Source organism: Capra hircus, chromosome 19, assembly GCF_001704415.2.
Source record: "Capra hircus breed San Clemente chromosome 19, ASM170441v1, whole genome shotgun sequence".
In the NCBI taxonomy this organism is placed as follows: Eukaryota; Metazoa; Chordata; class Mammalia; order Artiodactyla; family Bovidae; genus Capra; species Capra hircus.
The window spans coordinates 55015320-55033779 of record NC_030826.1 but is presented as its reverse complement, the minus strand read 5'-3'; the positions used below and the strand labels follow the sequence as shown (position 1 = coordinate 55033779).

The 18460-nt window shown below is 50.0% G+C and overlaps 1 protein-coding gene across 1 annotated transcript in view; it reads left to right on the top strand.

Moving 5' to 3' along the window:
• UNK (unkempt family zinc finger) overlaps positions 1-18460 on the top strand; it is a 32413-nt gene that overhangs the window by 6853 nt on the left and 7100 nt on the right. The window contains exons 2-11 of the mRNA XM_018063793.1: positions 11348-11557; positions 12711-12887; positions 13010-13140; positions 13813-13948; positions 14473-14590; positions 14957-15041; positions 16181-16323; positions 16693-16893; positions 17468-17533; positions 17984-18158. Coding sequence (XP_017919282.1) covers positions 11348-11557; positions 12711-12887; positions 13010-13140; positions 13813-13948; positions 14473-14590; positions 14957-15041; positions 16181-16323; positions 16693-16893; positions 17468-17533; positions 17984-18158 — 1442 coding nt within the window. The remainder of the gene's footprint in view (positions 1-11347; positions 11558-12710; positions 12888-13009; positions 13141-13812; positions 13949-14472; positions 14591-14956; positions 15042-16180; positions 16324-16692; positions 16894-17467; positions 17534-17983; positions 18159-18460) is intronic.

Sequence of the window (18460 nt, the reverse complement as noted above, 5' to 3'; positions counted from 1 at the left end):
GGAGCTAAGAGTCCATGGGTCGCATGGTGCAGCCAACAGACAAAACAACAGAAAACCCGCATAAATTAGAAGCATACACTTGTGTTTTCTTAGTTAAAACCAAATCAAACAGATTTTTACTATTGAACTAAGTACTTTTATAATGAATACGCAAGATGAATATCATATACCCAGTAGAGTATGTTGAAGTTAACGCTTCTGTTTTTGTTTTTATTTTATGATATTGTAATTATGGCCTGTCAAAAACTCCCTGACATGTTTTCAATAGCTTCTGGAGAGTCGCTTATACTTACATGTTGCTGCTGTTGTTTTTCCTATAGCTCAGTGAAGAAAAGCATAGTTAACAGTCCACGTGGTGGTGAAACGTAGGGACGCCAGGACCAGCCTGTCTTGAGCTGCAAGATCGCTTTACCACTACAGCTGTGGGATCTTGGGCGAGTGACTTCCCTAGTGCACCAGTTTCCTGACAATACTGATAGTACCTGTGCCAAGGGGTTGTTATGAGGATTCAGTGAGTTAATGTATATGAAGCGCTGAAAACCATGCCTGGCATTTGGCACATGAGAGTACTGTTCTTACTCAGTATCTGAACAATACCCAGGTTACTGCTTTCAGTAACATTGCTGTCTCCTTCAACAGCTTGAGCCTGTGTTATCTTCAGAGCATACTCCTCTCTTCTGTATCCATTGGAATTTCACTTCAGTCACAGTTCTTACAGCCTTCGTCAGCCTGGTTATATCTTACATGATGAATTTATTCTAAACAGATCTACTCTTTCAGGGATACAGACTTTGTTGTACAGAAAACAGTGTTCAAAATAACACATCAGTTCAGACTTTGTACTAAAATGCTCATCAAACTGGAAGCTTTTCAGCCCAGTTGTATATAAGAAGACTTTGAATCAAAACAAGATGTTATCTAATTTAGAGAAGAATAAACCGGAGTATTCAATAGTCCTCACATATTCTCCAGAATCAATGATATGAGTCACTGATTACATGAACTTGCTTCAGTTTTACCCGTTGCAAGATCCTTAGGCCAAGGAGACAGTTATAGAATAGAAAGAGGGAACCACGTATACCATCTGGTACTGTTCATGGTTCGTGTTCATTCTTGGGGCTGGGACAGTTCACGCGTGTCAGCTCTTTCCCAGTGAAGAATGGGCTGAATTCTTTTGCAGTTCGTGACTCCCCACCTTAAATTTTTGCTTGCTAAAATGCCTGTTGTACCGTGGGTCTCTGTGTGTGTATCTGTGTTAGGATAGTTTCACTATATCTTGGAGATTGCTTCTGGCCCTAAGGTCTTTGGCTAAAACCTAGTTATAGAATCAAAGCCTGTCTTACAGATTTAGACATACACAGAAATTCACTAGATGCTTATTTTGTTTGCCTGAAGAATACTCTTTGAACTTGCCTTTTCTGCCAGAAAGAATGTTCTAAACCAGGATCACATCAGAAGATAGCACTTTACCAGAATTTATCAGCGCTTTATCCAAATATTTACCAGTTACGAATTTTAGCTCTATTTTTTTTTTTCTTTTTTAATTTTGGCTGCTCCGGGTCTTCATTGTGGCCCACACACTCAAGAGCTGTGGCACGTAGGCTTAATTGTCCTGTTGGCATGTGGAATCTTAGTTTCCTGACCAGGATTGAACCTGTGTCCCCTGCTTTGGAAGGTAGATACTTAACCACTGGACCACCAGGGAAGTCCCTGGTGCGGTTTTTTAAAAAACCTTTTTTTTTTTTGGTGAGGGGGTGGCAGATCCTCCTGGTGTTATTGTTAGAATGTTGTATGGTTTCTGAATTACGTTGGGTGTGAAACAGAATGTGTTTGTAGATCTTTATAAACGTTGAATCTAGAACTGCTAATAGTTTACCTCACATTTTTCAAAAATGAGGAAAGATTTCTTCGCAAATTGTAAGAAATACTTACTGTTACACACACACACAGGTAAATAATTTAGGATTCTTAATGTACTGCTTATCTGCTCTTCTAATCTTGAAATTAAGGATTTTATTCTCAAACTTAAAGAGGAAGAATCTTTGGTAAACCATGAAGTATGAGCTCTGTGATCAAATTTCTTTATAGGAGTTATATATGGGAGAAAAAAAAAGTAGCCAGTAAGGTTAATATGAATATGGAAAACAGTAGATTATGTTAGTAGATAAGTGTCATTTGAACCTTTGGACACTACAATAATGAGGTTTTTTTTTGGGGGGGGGGGTGGAGGGCTTGTTTGTTTTTCCTTTTGCTAGTTTTAGAATCCTGTCACGTTATGACTAGGTCTCAACAGGGAATATTTAAGAACAGGTTTGTTTCTTGCATTTTAAGATTACTTTTTCCACGATAAAGCTTGTATATTGCCTGAAACAGACAAAAGTCAGATTTTATATGACTAGCTGTAATAGAGATGAACAGTGGTGACTTATAAGGGACATGGGTACACCTGTCATGTTGCCAGATCTCTGTGGCCCCCGTGGGAGGCTTAGGAGCAGTGACCACTGACTGGCTAGGAGAACAGCCAGGCTCCCAGGAGCAGGGCCGTGACCTCCAGGCTGCAAGGCGTCCAGGGTGGGCTGCTTCTGTTGGCTCAGTCTCCTTTTTATTGGGCTCATAGATTGCTGTTCATTGTGCACGTTGGGAGTCCTAAGCCCACATAGTGTTGCTGCACCATCTCTTCCTGTTGCTTCTCCAGAGGCCATCATTGTCTTGCCCGTGTGCCTTTTTCTTCAGATCTGACCGTTCTACATGGGAATCCACTCAGACTACCTATCAGAAGCAGGATGACATACTCAGACTACCTATCAGAAGCAGGATGACATACTCAGACTACCTATCAGAAGCAGGATGACATACTCAGACTACCTATCAGAAGCAGGATGACATACTCAGACTACCTATCAGAAGCAGGATGACATTTTAGGAGTCATTCGTTTTATAAAAAAAGTTTACCACAGTTGACTTTTCACTTAACTCTTCTGACTTATTAGCAACATGTATCTTTTATTTAATTTTGGATCAGATAGGATTCCCTGTCAAGTTGTCAGTAAAATTGTAGACTTCTTTCCTAACAAGTTTTCTTTATCTTAAACGTTAAGTTACAGTAAAGAAAAGTCATGATAACCGCTAAAATCAACTATTAAAAAAAAAATTTTAAAAAAATCAACTATTAATACTGGATGTATTTTCTTTTCCAGTTTTTCTTTCTGTATATAGTTTAGCTAGTTGTCTGGCTATATTTATATATTTTTTTCTCTCACTTAATGTATCTTTGTTTATCTTTGCACATTCCCAGCAACAACTACAGAGCAAGCCATCCCACTGGTTGCTTTTCTAGTCTGCTTGTAAGGCTGAAGATCTTAAATTTAGCGTTGAGTGTGAGGAGCAAGGCCATGCAGACGTTTTGGGGAAGGTAGCTAGAGAAGTTACGGGTTTCTTAATCACCAGGAGAAACATCTAAGTTGCCTCTCAGTGTTTCACTGAGTTAGTGCACAGCTGCTGTGGACCAGGCTTATACCACTTGGGATGCTTTAATGTTTTTGCTTTTTCTTGGACAAACGCGTCTTGAACACCTGCTGCAAGCTGGCTTTGTGCAAGGGTACAAAGATGAGCAAACCTGGCTGTGTACAGAGCAGTTGAAATTCTCTGTGGTGGGGCCATACCAGCTGTGTTCAAACAGTGTGGTGGAAGCACAGAGGAGGAGGCCATTAAGACCCCTGGGCAGGGCAGGAACCTTTCCTGCAGAGCGAGGCACAGCACAGAGGGGATCTGGAGGCAGGAGCAGCACGGCCAAAAGCATGGAGATGAACGGTGAGGGGAGGCTGCGGTGCACTGCGGAGCACCCCCTGCCAGATGGCGGGCAGCGACCTGCGGCTGTGGGCCAGACCCACTCAGCTGCCTGCTTGTGTGCGATGGGTGAGCCGAGAGCAGGTTTTACATTTTTAATGGTTGAAAAAGAATAATATCTTGTGACACATGAAAATTGCATGCAATTTAATCTTCAGCATCCATAAATAAAGGTTTATTGGAACCTGTACTCATTGGCTTACATATCGTTTATGGCCGTGTTTGCAGTTTAACCAGAGAGTTCAGTAGTTCTGATGGAGACCAGGCGGTTGGTCTGCATTCACGCAGGTGATGGAAACGGCTCTGAATTGCTGTGCGGTGCGCAACAAATCACGGTGACTCGGTTACAACTTGACAGTGTTGCTAGCGCCACAGTGTTGTGTTTCATTCTTTATCACTAGTGCCTATCATGTCAGAACGCGAGGAGGAGGAAAATGGACTTGAAATACCGTGTTTTTAGGGCACAGCGGAGTGGATTTTCTTGTCCCTGAATTAGTTGGCCGAGCTATCTGTAATTAAAAAGCTGTGCTGAAAGAGTCCATCAGCATTCCCAGACTACACAGTTGTCACAATATTCCCAACTCATAGGAAGGCAACTGTCAGAAAAATTAAAATTTTAAAGAGACTGTTTTGTTACAGCGGAATTTCTTCACAAAAATGAAAATGAGGTTACAACTGAAAATGAGGCCTCGTTTGTTAACCAGGCAAGGGAAGCCATACTGATATTGAATTAATTAAATTGCATTTGATGCAGGAACTGAAGAAATATGTCCAGAGCATTTGTTTAAAAGAGCGTTAGCCGTTCAGCAAGAACAATTTCTCAAAATGCTGAGGTCAATGGGAGCTACATCAATAGTCAATTAAAAACAAGGCAAATGATTTTGTGTAGTTTTTCTTGGCTCTTGATGAGTCAACAGAAGCTGTTTAGTTGTTTTATTCATGGAGTCAATGCCATGTGTGAAGTGACTGAAGAAGTAGCCTCTTTGAATAGTCTACTTAAAACAGCTGCAGCTGAGAATATTTTCAAAAAAGACAAGAAAATACTAATTCAGTACAACCTAAAGTATAATCTGTTAATATCTGTCACAACAAATGATGGTTGGAATATGTGCAGAGCAGAAAATGATTTAATCTGTCATGAGCTATTGAAATGCTAGGATCAGTGATGAACTTCACTCCCTCTTGTGGGATTTAACCATCCTCAGTTCCATGAACTTTTATCAGAAATAAAAGTGGAATAGTCTGACATGCCCTACTACACAACCATTTGATAGCTTAGCAGTGGTAAAATTCTCTTGTTTTTTGAATTAAGGGCCAACATTGAAATTTTTCTGAAAGAGCAACCATTTTCAGCCACTATTACTAAACGCTGAATAGCTTTGGAAATTAGCTTTTGCTACAGACTTGATGATTTTTCCTAATTCATTCTAAAATTACAAGGGAAAATATCACATATGCAAACTTTAAGAGTTGGACTCGACTGAGCGACTGAACTGAACTGAACTGAAAGTCGTTTTGACAACTAACATTTGAATCATAAGTCAAGCTGCCTTATACACTTTCTCTGCTGCTAAAAGTTGAAGGTGAGACCTCTGTTCCTACACAGATTTACCATGGATATAATTGCTGAACACAAATTACCGTTTGAGCAGTGACTTTGCATCTCGATAGGAATACAAAGGAAATCTCCATATTTCAAAATATTTGCAAATAAGGAGTTTACACCAAACCTTCAGATGAAAGTGATTAAGAGAAAAGTATCAGGGCACTAATACAATTCTATAAATGTCTTCCAAAACTAATATATGCTCAGTTAAAGTCATGCTTGTAGAATGATAACAGCATTTGGCAGGACCTGTCTATTTGAGCAGACATTTCCAAAAGGGAAATCGGTCAAATCCTGTTACAGAGTCAGTATTAACAGATGAACATTTGTAACCAAGTTTGGATGCAGGGGACCCCCAACTTTTCAAATGTTATACTTGTCCCCTAAGCCCATTCTTATTAGTAGACCTGTATTACCAAAAATTGTGACCAGTTATTTATCTTCAACAATAAAAATTTGTGGAAATTTGTTTTTTCTCTTGTTACGTAAGTACCTGCATAATATCCTCAGTTTCAGCTCTTAGCCCTCGGAGCCTAAACTACTTAATGTATGGTCCTTGGCAGAAAAGTGTGCTGACCCTGCTGTGGAGGTCAGCCTGCTGGTGGGGGGAGTGGGTCCCTGGCTGCAGGGTTGGCAGAGTGAGGCCATGCCAAACGCTCTTCTTGGAGCAGTGGGGAGCTAGATATGGATTGAGACACCAGCTGCTACTTGCCTGTTGCCTCCAAATTTACATAGTTTTTCTAACAGTCATCTCTAGTACTTTTCTGTTTATCCAGATACTATCCAGTGTATTAGTGTGAGAAGAATCCTAAACCTAAATGGATGAGACAGCTTGAAATTCGATTTAGTTGGAATTCCTGGCAGTAGGACTCTGCTTTAAAGCACTGCCAAGGGTGTGGGTTTCATCCCTGGTCCTTGGAGCTGAGATCCCGCAAACTGCACCGTGTGACCAAAAATAATAAATTAATAAAAAGTTTAGCTGGAAATTGAGCTGGTAGCAGTTAGCACTTCTTTTCACACCTACTTAAGAATGATGTAATTTACTGAATTTATTGTTAATCCCCTATGTGTTATCACTGTTGGGTTAATGGGCCAAGTGAGTGAATTTAGATATCAAGTAGGCAGATTTTTGTCATTTTTTTTAGAACTTTGGAAAATAAAAATAATCCAGTAAATAGTAAAAGTATTTGATTTTTTAAAAACAGGATATTTGCATGTATTTGATTTTTAAAGTTTTTAGGGAAAGGTATTAGTTTTATAAAGCAATTTAGTACTTTGATACCTATGATTATATTTGTATAAAAATACTGGGAGAAAATTTACCAGAAGTCTAGCATTATTTGTGGTGGAACTTAGGATAATTTTGCCCTTTTCTGCATTTAAAATTTGTAAGTAGACATGTTACTTTCACAATGATCTTTTACTTTTATAAGTAAACCATTTAGAGGATAACTAATATGATACCCTAAACAGGAATGAGCAATGGCTTTGATGGACAGTCAGCCCCTAGCAGGGCGCGCGTGCCGGCACTGCTCCTCGGTCAAGGCGAGCCCCTGGTGGCTGCAGTGTCTTCTAACCTTGCTTGATGCTTCTGCTAGGCGAAGCTGTGGCTGTCTCCATCAGCTCCTATTTACTCAGGGCCTGGGTGGTTTCTTTTTTTTTCTTTTTCCGTGGTGGTTTCTCAGCTCATCCTGGCCACAGTGGGTCACCGAGGCCTTGCAGTTTGCAGCTAGTCTGTGTTCACTGACATTTATCCTTGAGCGGGGTGCTCCCAGGAAGTGGTGTGGGAAGAATTGAGCTCTGTGGCCAAGATGGGTTGGAGCTTAAAGGAGAAAATTGTGGATTTCTTCTGAAAATTTGTTTCATTTCAATCCATGAAAGAGTGACTTCTGAGTGGGTTTCTCTTTGCTGTCTGGACACTGCATTGCCAGTTAGCACAAGGTTGGAGGGGAGCCGGGAAGTTCTCACTAAACAGTTTGGTTCCCAGGTGGTGGATGGTACAGTTCTGTTAGCAGAAGGTTAGAAATTTTTCTCGTTAATTATTGTTGGTTGACAGTGGGTACTCTGCCTGCCTGGATTTGGTCATTTGGCCCCTTTTCTCACAAGGGGCCTTTATGCGGGACAGTCTGCCCTATCCCCTGAGTTACAAATTTCCTGCACTGTGATCCTTTTCACAGGGGCTTGTAGCTCTCAGTATCTGCCTGCTGGAGGCATCATAAAACTCTTGGTATTACTTTGTGGACTTTGCCCCTTGTGCAACTTTTTATTTCTTGTTATATTCATTCAACAAACTTTGTTACTGTAGTGAGTTCTTACATGCTTGCTATCAAGGACTTTATAATCTAGTAACAGAGGAAAATGTACACATTATTAATATGCAATGTAAGATAAGGACTGTTAAGAAATGTCTAGAGAAAGTGCCATAAAAACTTAGAGATGATAACTTAATTGGGGACAAGGGTATGAGGGGGAGGGTAGGTAGAGGTGAAGGAAAACGCCATGGAGGTGATGGCATCAGAAGGTTCATTACCTTTAAATTCAGCCTTAAAAGATTTTTCCAGGTGAGGGAGGGGATAGGTGCAAAGGCCTGGAAGTTAAAGATCTCTTTGCAAGACACCAAGGACTCCAGAGTTACTGGAATCAAGAGAAAGGAAGCTGGAAAAGTACACTGGGCCAGATGTGTAGTGCTTGAAATGCCAGGCCAAATAGTTGGATTTTATCAGTGGCTACTGGTGGAAGCTAAAGGCTTTTAAGAAAGTAATCCCGTTTGGGCTCTGGGAGGAATGATGGGTGCAGTGCAGCATCCCCTGGACACGGGAGGTCAGATGCAAGGGGCCCTTTTATTAAAAGGTCTTGAGTGTCTGCCCCACGGCGGTGGTGATAGAGATGAAGAAGCATCAGATGAGGTAATCTGCTGCCTCCACGTGTGTTCTGCGGGGCATCCCTGCCAGCTGGAGCCTTTGGAGCCCCAGCATCTACACACAGCACTGTGGACACGCTGCCCCACGGAAGCAGGCTTGCCAGGACCTCTTTCTTCAAAAGGACAGGCAGTTCTCTGGACAGCCTCCTTGGGTTTCTACTGAGGCCCCGATCCTAAGCAGATAGGTGCCACTCTTAGGGTTGCTAGATTTAGCAAAGAAAAATGCAGGATGCCTGATAGATTGAAATTTCAGACAATGGACCATTTTTTAGTACAAGCATGTCCCATGAAGTATTTGATTTATCAAATTCCAGTGTAACTGGATGTTCTGTAATTAATCTGCCAATCCTGACTACTTCTCACCCTTCTCTGGCCCTGGGTTCAGTTTCCTCCACCCCTATTCCCTACCTGTTTTCTCCCGAATGAGTCTTCTGTGGGCTGGGAGTCAGGTAGAGTATGTGCTGCCTGAGAGAGGTCAGTCCAGCCGTTTGAGGGGTTAGTGTCCCAGCCCAGTGCCAGGGTTTGGTCCCTGTGTACAGCACGCAGGGCAGAGTTCTGTCTATAATCAGACGGGGAGAAACACCTTGAGTTCCAGTGCCAAAGAGGGTGAGAGAGGCCCTAGGGAGCCTTGCAGGGTTCAGCCTGGTGTCTCAGAATGTACCTGCAGCCTGGAGATGCCGTACCTAAAATTTGGCCCCTCTCACACCTCACTTCCTCATCACTTCCCTTTTGGAGTTCTACCCTACTCACATTCCACAAAGGCACTTGGAGCTCTTCACCTCCACATACTGTTTCTAAGAGGGCTGAGGGCCGAAGAACTGATGCTTTTGAACTGTGGTGTTGAAGAAGACTCTTGAGAGTCCCTTGGACTGCATGGAGATCAAACCAGTCAGTAATATTCATTGCAAGGATTGATGCTAATGCTGAATCTCCAATACTTTAGCCATCTGATGTGAAGAGCCAACTCATTAGAAAAGACCCAGATGCCGGGAAAGATTGAAGGCGTGAGGAGAAGGGGATAACAGAGGATGAGATGGTTGGATGGCATCACTGACTCAATGGACATGAGTTTGAGCCAACTCTGGGAGATACTGAAGGACAGGGAAGCCGGGGATGCTGCAGTCATGGGGTCACGAAGAGTCGGACACAACAGAGCAATTGAACAACAGCTGTTTCTAAGCTCATACTGTTTCCTTTGCCTAAAACACCCTTCCTACATTCTTCACCCACAAGTGCCTCTCCTTCCCTGTCCCATTTCTCTCTGCCAACCTGGGTCAAGGATCCTTCTTCTGGGTTCCCGAGGAACCCACAGCAAGCCGTCCTTACAGCGTTTGCCACAGTTGACTGCACCTGTCACTGGTGTGTCTCCATGGTGACGCAGGCTTCTTGGGGTAAGGACCTGCTACCTCAGTTCCTCAGTGCTCACTGCCGCACCTGTACCTAGTAGGTGCTCAGCAAACAGATGCTGACTGAATAGGGCACTATTTGAAAGTGTTACTGCCCCTTAAACACCTCTCTGTGATCTTTAGGGAGCACCCACCTCCAGCTTTCCCCCTGCCCAGCACGGAAGCCTGGACACTTCTCCACACTTCAGGGCTGGGAGGATTTTTTTTTTTTTTTTTTTTTTTGGCCACGTTACATGGCTTCCAGGATCTCAGTTCCCCAGCCAGGCATTGAACCCAGGCCCTCGGCAGCGAAAGTGTGCAGTCCCAACCGCTGGACTGCCAGGGAATTCCCCTTGGCTGGGGGGATTTTTCAGCACTTTAATTAGCATCAAAGAAAACCTGTCTGGAAGGTCTCGGCCCTGTCCTCACACCTTCAATGTGCCCAGGCTGGCAGGGCCCTGAGCACCCCGGCATGAACCAGACAAGGGCTGGGCCTGCTTCCCTGTGTCCCAGGCCTCCCAGCTCCAGGTGGAGCTTGTAGTCTGGACAGAGGCTCCAGGTCAGTTGGCCCCCCTGCTCCCTTCTGCCCACAACCTTTTGTACCTTCTAGAACCATCCTCAGTGGCATCAAACGCCCTCTATCAAGCCATTTGTCGCCTGCGTTGTTAGGAGTTGAATAAGAATTGGCCTGCCTGCCTGTCCCCCAGTGTGTGTGTGGGGTGGGGGTAAGGGGATGAATCGAAGAAACACTTCACCAGGACACAAAGTGAACGAAACACAGATGGGTGGTACGGTTCTGTAAGAGGGTCGGGCCCTGCGCTGGTGGTGATGGCAGGTGGGGCTTGGAGTTGTCTTGGTTATTAGATGCAGAGCAAAGGAGAGAGACAGGTTGGAACGAGGCCAGAAGGACAGTCCCCAAGCCGGGGTGAGTCAGGATGGAAATAGAATACCTCAGTTCTGCAGGTGGTCATTCCTGAGGCATGGCCAAGAGGGAGTGGCTTCAGATGCTTCTAACATGAGCTTCAGAGACGTTTGGGTGATGCTTTAGGAAACGTCTATGGGAAGAGCTTGGCAGAGAGGACAGTGGCTACCTGGGACGGGTCTGAAGGGACACCTGGTGACCTAGGTTTTCAGCCCCAAAGCAGCAGCCTTTCTGGTGCTCAGTCCGGCGCCCATCCCTGCTCCTGGAATGAGCGAGGCCTCCTGCCTGGCAGGCAGATCTAGACAGCGGAGACCCTGCAGGACACTGCAGAGAGGGCCCTCAAGCTCCTGTTTGCAGCCTTTCCCCTGCGATCAGTGGTTTGGCCTAGGAAACCTCGGGTGTACTCGGCCACTGAGGAAGCCCTCCCCTGGTCACCATGGGAGACTGGGGAGGGCATCTGTGGTTCTGCCCTGCAGGCTGGCAAGGGACCTGCATGTCAGGAAGGATCCTCATGCTAAGATCCTGCCTTCAGCCTGGTCTTCTCTGGTGTCTCAGTGGAACTGGCCCCGCAGAGTAGGGCCCTTGGGGAACTGGGTGGCCCACGTCTTGCTGGGAAGCAAGGGCCGCGACCGCGCTCCTGGCCTGCTCACCGGGGGCTCCCTCTGCAGGTACCTGAAGGAGTTCCGCACTGAGCAGTGCCCGCTATTTGTGCAGCACAAATGCACTCAGCACCGGCCCTACACCTGCTTCCACTGGCATTTCGTGAACCAACGTCGCCGCCGGTCCATCCGCCGTCGGGACGGCACCTTCAACTACAGCCCCGACGTCTACTGCACCAAGTACGACGAGGCCACGGGCCTCTGCCCGGAAGGCGACGAGTGAGTGCCGGCCGCCTGCCCTCCGAGGAGCCCGTCTCCTGGGCCAGAGGCTGCCTTCGGGGGACTGCTGCAGCCTGGCCCACTTTCCTGTGACCTGGACCTGGGCTCAGAGCCTGCCGTCCCCCAGGGGAAGCCCCTTTTCCTTTACCCACTTTTGGGAGGCCCTGCATAGGCCTTTCTTCTCCTAAGCCCGAAGGCCATGCCTGAGCCAAGTGGCTTCCTGGGCCTCCTGTCCTGCTCCCCTGCAGCTCACAGGACCCCGTCCTCAGCCTGCGCAGTTCCCACCACAGCCGTTTACACAGAGCCTCTCCAGTTCCCCTTTTTTCTGACTCTGAATATTTTGCCAGGGCTTCCTCCAGTGGCTCAGTGGTAAAGAATCTGCCTGCAATCCAGGAGATGCGGGTTCGATCCCTGGGTCAGGAAGATCCGCTGGAGAAGGAAGTGGCTACCCACTCCAGTATTCTTGCCTGGGAAATCCCATGGACAGAGGAGCCTGGCTGCAGTCCATGGGATTGCAGAGTTGGACATGACTGAGCGACTAAAAGAACAAAATATTTTGCCACAGAGCTCTGTGAAGAGACGGCATAATAAACGACAAGCATGAGGTGGCAAACCTGGGAAGGCCTCAGGGCACATGTTGTGATCCTGCCTAATGTGTGCTTCCCCCATGCAGAGGTGGCGATGGGGGCCATCCTGGGGGTTTTGTGGGTGCGCCTCACTGGCCGTCTCGCACCAGCCCTCCCCATTCTCTCAGGGGTCAGAGGCTTGCTTATCCCACCCCCAGCCTAATGTAGCACCCAGAGCTCAAGGCGGTTTGCTTCTCTGAAGACCCCTGACCTGGGCAGCATGTGTTCTCCCAAGAGTGCCCCCAGGAAGCTTCTTTTCAGGACAGCCCAGGGCCCCAACTGAGTAGCCTTTGAGAAGTTGACGTGGAACGCCAGGCCTCACGAGGCGCCACTTGGGGCTGCGGCCCCCACTAGCAGTGGGAGGGTGGCTCTGTTCCACAGCAGGACTTGTCGCTTGCTTGTTTGCTCAACCCACATCAGTGCCTCCTCCGGGTCATGAAGAGCCTTCCACGGGCAAGGAAAGGGCGGGGCTGGGAGCCCGCTGCCGCGGGGGAAGCGGAGTGACGCGCAGCCCCGCTGTGTCCCAGGTGCCCGTTCCTGCACAGGACCACGGGGGACACGGAGCGCCGCTACCACCTCCGCTACTACAAGACGGGGATCTGCATCCACGAGACCGACGCAAAGGGCAACTGCGCAAGAAACGGCCTGCACTGCGCTTTCGCTCACGGGCCCCATGACCTCCGCTCCCCTGTCTATGACATCAGGTGGGCTGAGGGCCCTGCCGGGCTGAGGGCCCTGGGCAGGACCGCAGCTGGAGTGCAGCACTCCACTGCCTTCCTCCTCATGCTCCCTCCCTGCTCTGTCTCCTCCGCTGCTCTCCCCGCAGGGAGCTCCAGGCAATGGAGGCCTTGCAGAACGGCCAGACCACAGTAGAGGGCAGCATGGAAGGCCAGTCAGCTGGGGCCGCGAGCCACGCCATGATAGAAAAAATCCTCAGTGAGGAGCCGCGGTGGCAAGGTAAGGGTGGCCACACGGCTGGCCACGCCCCTGCCACCAGCTTCCTGTCCTCTCCCCTGTCCTCCCCATAGCCTCCCTGAGCACCACCCACGGCCTTCTCCCAAAACCACCACCTCTCCTGGGAGGCCTGTGCCCTCTCCCCCCACCTCACACCAGCCACCTGCAGCCCAGTCCTGCAGGGCCACCCCTGACCCTGGTCCTGTCATCCCAAAGTGTTAGGGGTTTCTCTGGTGGTTCAGACGGTAAAGAAACTGCCTACAATGCAGGAGACCTGGCTCAGGGAGATCCTGGGTCAGCAAGATCCCCTGGAGAAGAGAATGGCAACCCACCCCAGTATTGTTGCCTAGAGAATTCCATGGACAGAGGAGCCTGGTGCTCCCAAACTACCTTCAGGGGCTTTCACACACACGTTGGCTGAGCATGTACACGAGTAGGTGTATTCTCAGCCCTGCCGAGGACTCCCTGTTTACTCTGACCTGTGAGCTTCTTTAGTGAGGGATGGTGGTGTCCTCTTTACCTCTCTCCTGGGTCGCAGACTTGGTGTTGGCCCACAAGGAGGGGACCTTGCTCATTCCTGTCCCCAAAATCTTGGCTCCTGGACCTTTCCCAATAGCTTCTCCTTTCCCTGCCTCCACCCTGCCCACCTGACCCCTGCCTCTGCCCCCCGTGCAGAGACCGCTTACGTGCTGGGGAACTATAAGACGGAGCCGTGTAAGAAGCCCCCGCGGCTGTGCCGTCAGGGTTACGCCTGCCCCTACTACCACAACAGCAAGGACCGGCGGCGGAGTCCCCGGAAACACAAATACAGGTCCTTTGGCACCAGCAGGCCAGCCGTGGGAGGAGGGTGGTAGGTGACAGATCAGGGCCGAGGCTGCTTCCACTGTGCTCCCGGGGTGGGGGCAGGGAGGCCAGCCCTGGGGGTCGCAGGACCCCTCTACAGGGGAGGGGAATGGTTAGGAGAGCTGAACGATCCTTTGGCGTGAAATGAGGATCTTTTCACTAGAAACCCCTCTAGACCCAGAAGGGTGTCTTCAGGGCCAAGCCAGGATGTGGCTGTCGCCTGGCTCTCCTTTTGCGGCACAGTCCTGGGGGGAGGGGAGGACTTGGCTGAAGGGAAGAAAACAGTGTCCTTCTGGTGATGTAGCCAGGCCGGGCAGCAAAGCAAAGCCTGGCTTCTGGCCCGAGTAATGCGCTCACTCTACAGTGATCTTCCCTGTTTCTGAGCCTGGCTTTGCAAAGCCGGGAGACCTAACAGGGGCCCTGAGCTGCGATCTCGTTAGCATTCCCCAGGTCCAGTCTGCATCCTTCTGACGCACCCTGTTATTGAACCAGGTCATCTCCATGTCCGAACGTAAAGCACGGGGACGAGTGGGGAGACCCTGGCAAGTGTGAGAACGGAGACTCTTGCCAGTACTGCCACACACGCACGGAGCAGCAGTTCCACCCTGAGGTGGGCCTTGGAGCCGGGAGTCCTTTGAGGGGCGGTTGTCCTGTGAACGTGGCTCCCTTAATGCCCAGAGGCACGTGGGAAGGTCATAGCCCTGACCAAGATCATGAGTGGGGGAGATCCCTCTGTGGGAGCTGGGTCAGGGCTGGCTGGACGTGTGACCCAGGAAGGGAGGTGGTCCCCGGCGTGGGGGTGGCCATGTCTACTCACTCTGTCTTGAGCGAGGAATTGGTAGGGAGAGACTTAGGGAAGTGGCCTCGAGTGGGGAGGAGAAAGAAGAGACTTCTAACCCAGCCCTGCTGAAGGCACCCCGGCTACCGTCCGTCTGTGCCCAGGCCTGACCTGCCTCTCTTCTGCTCTGCCCTCCAGATCTATAAATCCACCAAGTGCAACGACATGCAGCAGTCGGGCAGCTGTCCCCGAGGACCCTTCTGCGCCTTCGCCCATGTAGAACGTACGCTCTTCTCGCTGCCCTGGGGCAGGGCCCACTCCCTTGCCCTGCTCCCCTTCCCCGAAGCTCATTCTGTCAGCCAGCAGTGGGCCCTGCCCACACTGGGAGTTCCATTCCCCCGCCGCCCCACCCCACCTCTCTGGAGCTGGCTCGAAACCCAGAGCTTCCAGGGTGGTGAGACTGCAGGGACTGTGCCCCTGGTGGCACGCTCAGAGTCCCAGGCAGAGCCCCGGCCACTGTGCCTCTCCCGTTGGCAGACACCACTGATGGAACATGGCGCTCCGCCCTGCTGAGAGCAGAGCTGTCCAAGTGAAACCTAATGCAGCCCTCCTGCGTCATCGCAGGTTTTCAAGGAACCTCACCTAAAAAAAGAAATAGTTTTAAATTAATTTTTAGTATATTTTTATTTAACCCAACATAAAATAATTTAAAGTATAATCAATATAAAATCAAGGTTTTTTTTTCCCCAAATCAAGTCTTTGAAAGCCAGTGTGTACTTGAATAGCTACAGCACAGTCCAGTCTAGACCAGCCACGTTCTGGTCTCAGCCGTGGCCTGTGGTTCTAGGCTGCCGTATTGCTCAGTGCAGCTCCACACTGCCCTGCCCATCTCAGAGACAGGCTTGAGTTACTGCCGTTGTCCACCCCAGACCACTGCTGGCTGTTCTTAACCCCTTCCTAGTCTTAGGCCTTGTCTCAGGGATTAGAGTGAAGAAGAAATTGCAGGCCCAGTAAGGGGGAAGCATACACTTGGCTGAGAGGTGGGCCTGGCTAAGGCAGCACGGAGAGCTGATGAATGGCCCAAGCTTTGTAGTCGTGTGGATTGGGGTTCAAATCCCAGTTCTTCTGTTTCCAGCTCAGCCACCTTGAGAGATTTACCTAAACACTCTGAGTCTGTTTCCTTATCTGTAAAATGGAGACCAGGATACTACTCCTATCTTCCAGTCATTGTGAAGATTCACAAATCATGCAGATTGCCTGGCACGTAGTAAGTGCACAGTGCGGTGTGTGATGAGAGAAACAAGGAGGCGCCTTCCCTTCACACACGGGGCTGTGTGGTCTCCTTTAAAGGGACCTGGATGCGGTTCTGGAGGGCCGGAGCTGGCTCAGGGGCCGGCTGACACCCTGCCCTGTCTCTTGCAGAGCCCCCCCTCAGTGACGACCTGCAGCCTTCCTCAGCTGTGTCCAGCCCCACCCAGCCAGGCCCCGTCTTGTACATGCCGTCTGCTGCTGGAGACTCAGTGCCCGTGAGCCCCTCCAGCCCGCACGCCCCTGACCTCAGCGCTGTACGTGCCTGTCTGGGGGTGAGGGTGGGGGCACCATTCCTGCCCAGAGCCAGCATCTGCCTCTCTTGCCCTGTGCTTGGGGAGATGGCCTCTGCCCAGGGGGTTCTGCCCTTTAAGCTCCAGAGTTCTTCTGTCACAAGCTGATCATGGCTGGGGTGGTATCCCCAGAGCCTACGATCAGCCTGGGTAGACATGTAGAAGGGACAGAGCGCCTCATGAGGTTCTGAGTTCCTGGGTGCTGGTTGCTCTCCCTGGCAAATGGAAATGGAACTGAGCCTCTTGCTGGAGACTCTCCCTCCAAGGGGATGGAGGGTAGCCATGCCCCCACCTGCATCCTGCTTATCGGCCCACTTTCTTCCTTCGCTGCAGCTCCTCTGTAGAAACAGCAGCCTCGGCAGCCCATCTAACCTCTGTGGCTCCCCACCGGGCTCCATCCGGAAGCCCTCCAATCTGGAAGGCATTGTCTTTCCTGGGGAGTCTGGCCTTGCCCCTGGCAGCTATAAGAAGGCTCCTGGCTTCGAGAGGGAAGACCAGGTGGGAGCTGAGTACCTGAAAAATTTGAAATGCCAGGTAAGGGATGCGGGGGCAGCCCAGTGAGTTTAGCCACATTCTGCCTGTGGCCGGAGAAGCCCTGGAGGGTTGTCCTGGCCCAGCTACGGGGAGCGTGACCCAGAATTAGAAAGTCCCTGATCCCAGCCTCTCAAAGACTAAGAGAGTGGGTGAGGCCATCCCATCTTACAGATGAAGACAGGCAGGTTAGAGGCAAGCACCTCACCCAGCATCAGAGCCATCGACTGAGGGCTAGGGGTTCCCACCGTGGTCTTCTGACCCTGCATCCAGTCTCTGCTCTGCCCCGTGCTGCCTTGATGGAGCAGTATGGCCTTGCGGAGCAGGACAAGAGGGGTCCGGAACTGGGCTTCTCTGTGACTTGGATTCACCAGGGAGGAGAGGAGCAACGCCCCTTCGTCCCCAGGGGAGGGAAGGAGAATGTGTGTGTGTGAAGGGGGACCACACAACAGCGCCTCACGCCTCCTTGCCCCAGTCCCTGCAGCCTCCACAAGCTGATGCTTGGGTGGGAGGACTCTTGGGCTCAAGAGGTCTCCTAGCACCACATTCATCTCCTGCTTCCTGACTTTTTTCTCAGGCCAAGTTAAAACCCCACTCACTAGAGCCCAGGAGTCAAGAGCAGCCTCTGCTTCAGCCCAAACAGGTATAGAGCCCTCAGCCCCCGCCTTCCCCTTCTGGCACCTGCTGCAGACAGGACAGGCCCAGAACCCCAGGAGGCTTCTTCAGGGAGCTCCGGGCACCAGTTTCTCTACAGACTGAGGGCAAGATTAAGGTGGGCCCCCAAATCCAGAGGGCGTGGGGGGGTCAGGCTCTGGAGCCCCTCACCACCTGGATTCATTCATTAGTCAAAAAACTTATTGAGCCACTGGCACTGAACTCGCTTCCCCCTTCCCTATTTCAGGGTTTTAGGGGAGAGGGGGCCTGCAGTCTCCAGGCCACACGTCTCCCTCTCCAGCCCCACAGGAGGGTGTTGAGGGAACAAGCCAAGAGCTGGGATGCATCCTTCCCATCTGCCCAGCCAGCCCCTGCCGCCAGCTCCTGGCCACGGCCTCCATGGGTGTCCAACCCCATCTTCTCTTCACTCTCGTTGCAGGACATGCTGGGCGTCCTCCCCGTGGGCAGCCCCCTCACCTCCAGCATCTCTTCCAGCATCACCTCCAGCCTAGCAGCCACTCCTCCTAGCCCCGCTGGCACCAGCAGCGTCCCTGGCATGAATGCAAATGCTCTGCCCTTCTACCCCACCAGCGACACGGTAGAGTCGGTCATAGGTAATTGGGCCACTTCTGTTGCGAGTCTAGGAGCAGGTCTGTAGTCAGGGATACTGGGTCTCTGGAGTGAGGCTGGTCGCTTCAGACATTGGTCTTGGGAGATCAGAAAGTGGGCGCTCTGTGAGTCCTTTGACCTGGATGGAACGTGTGTCCACGGTGCAGGGCCGAGATGGCTTTCAAGCATGTGAGCCCTTCCGTGTGCTCTTCTGTACAGGTTGGAAGAGGGGTCTCTCCCCGTGGGGGTGTGCAGTCTCATGCCACCACAGGTGTCAGTCAGCCCCAACCAGGTGTCCTTGTGAACA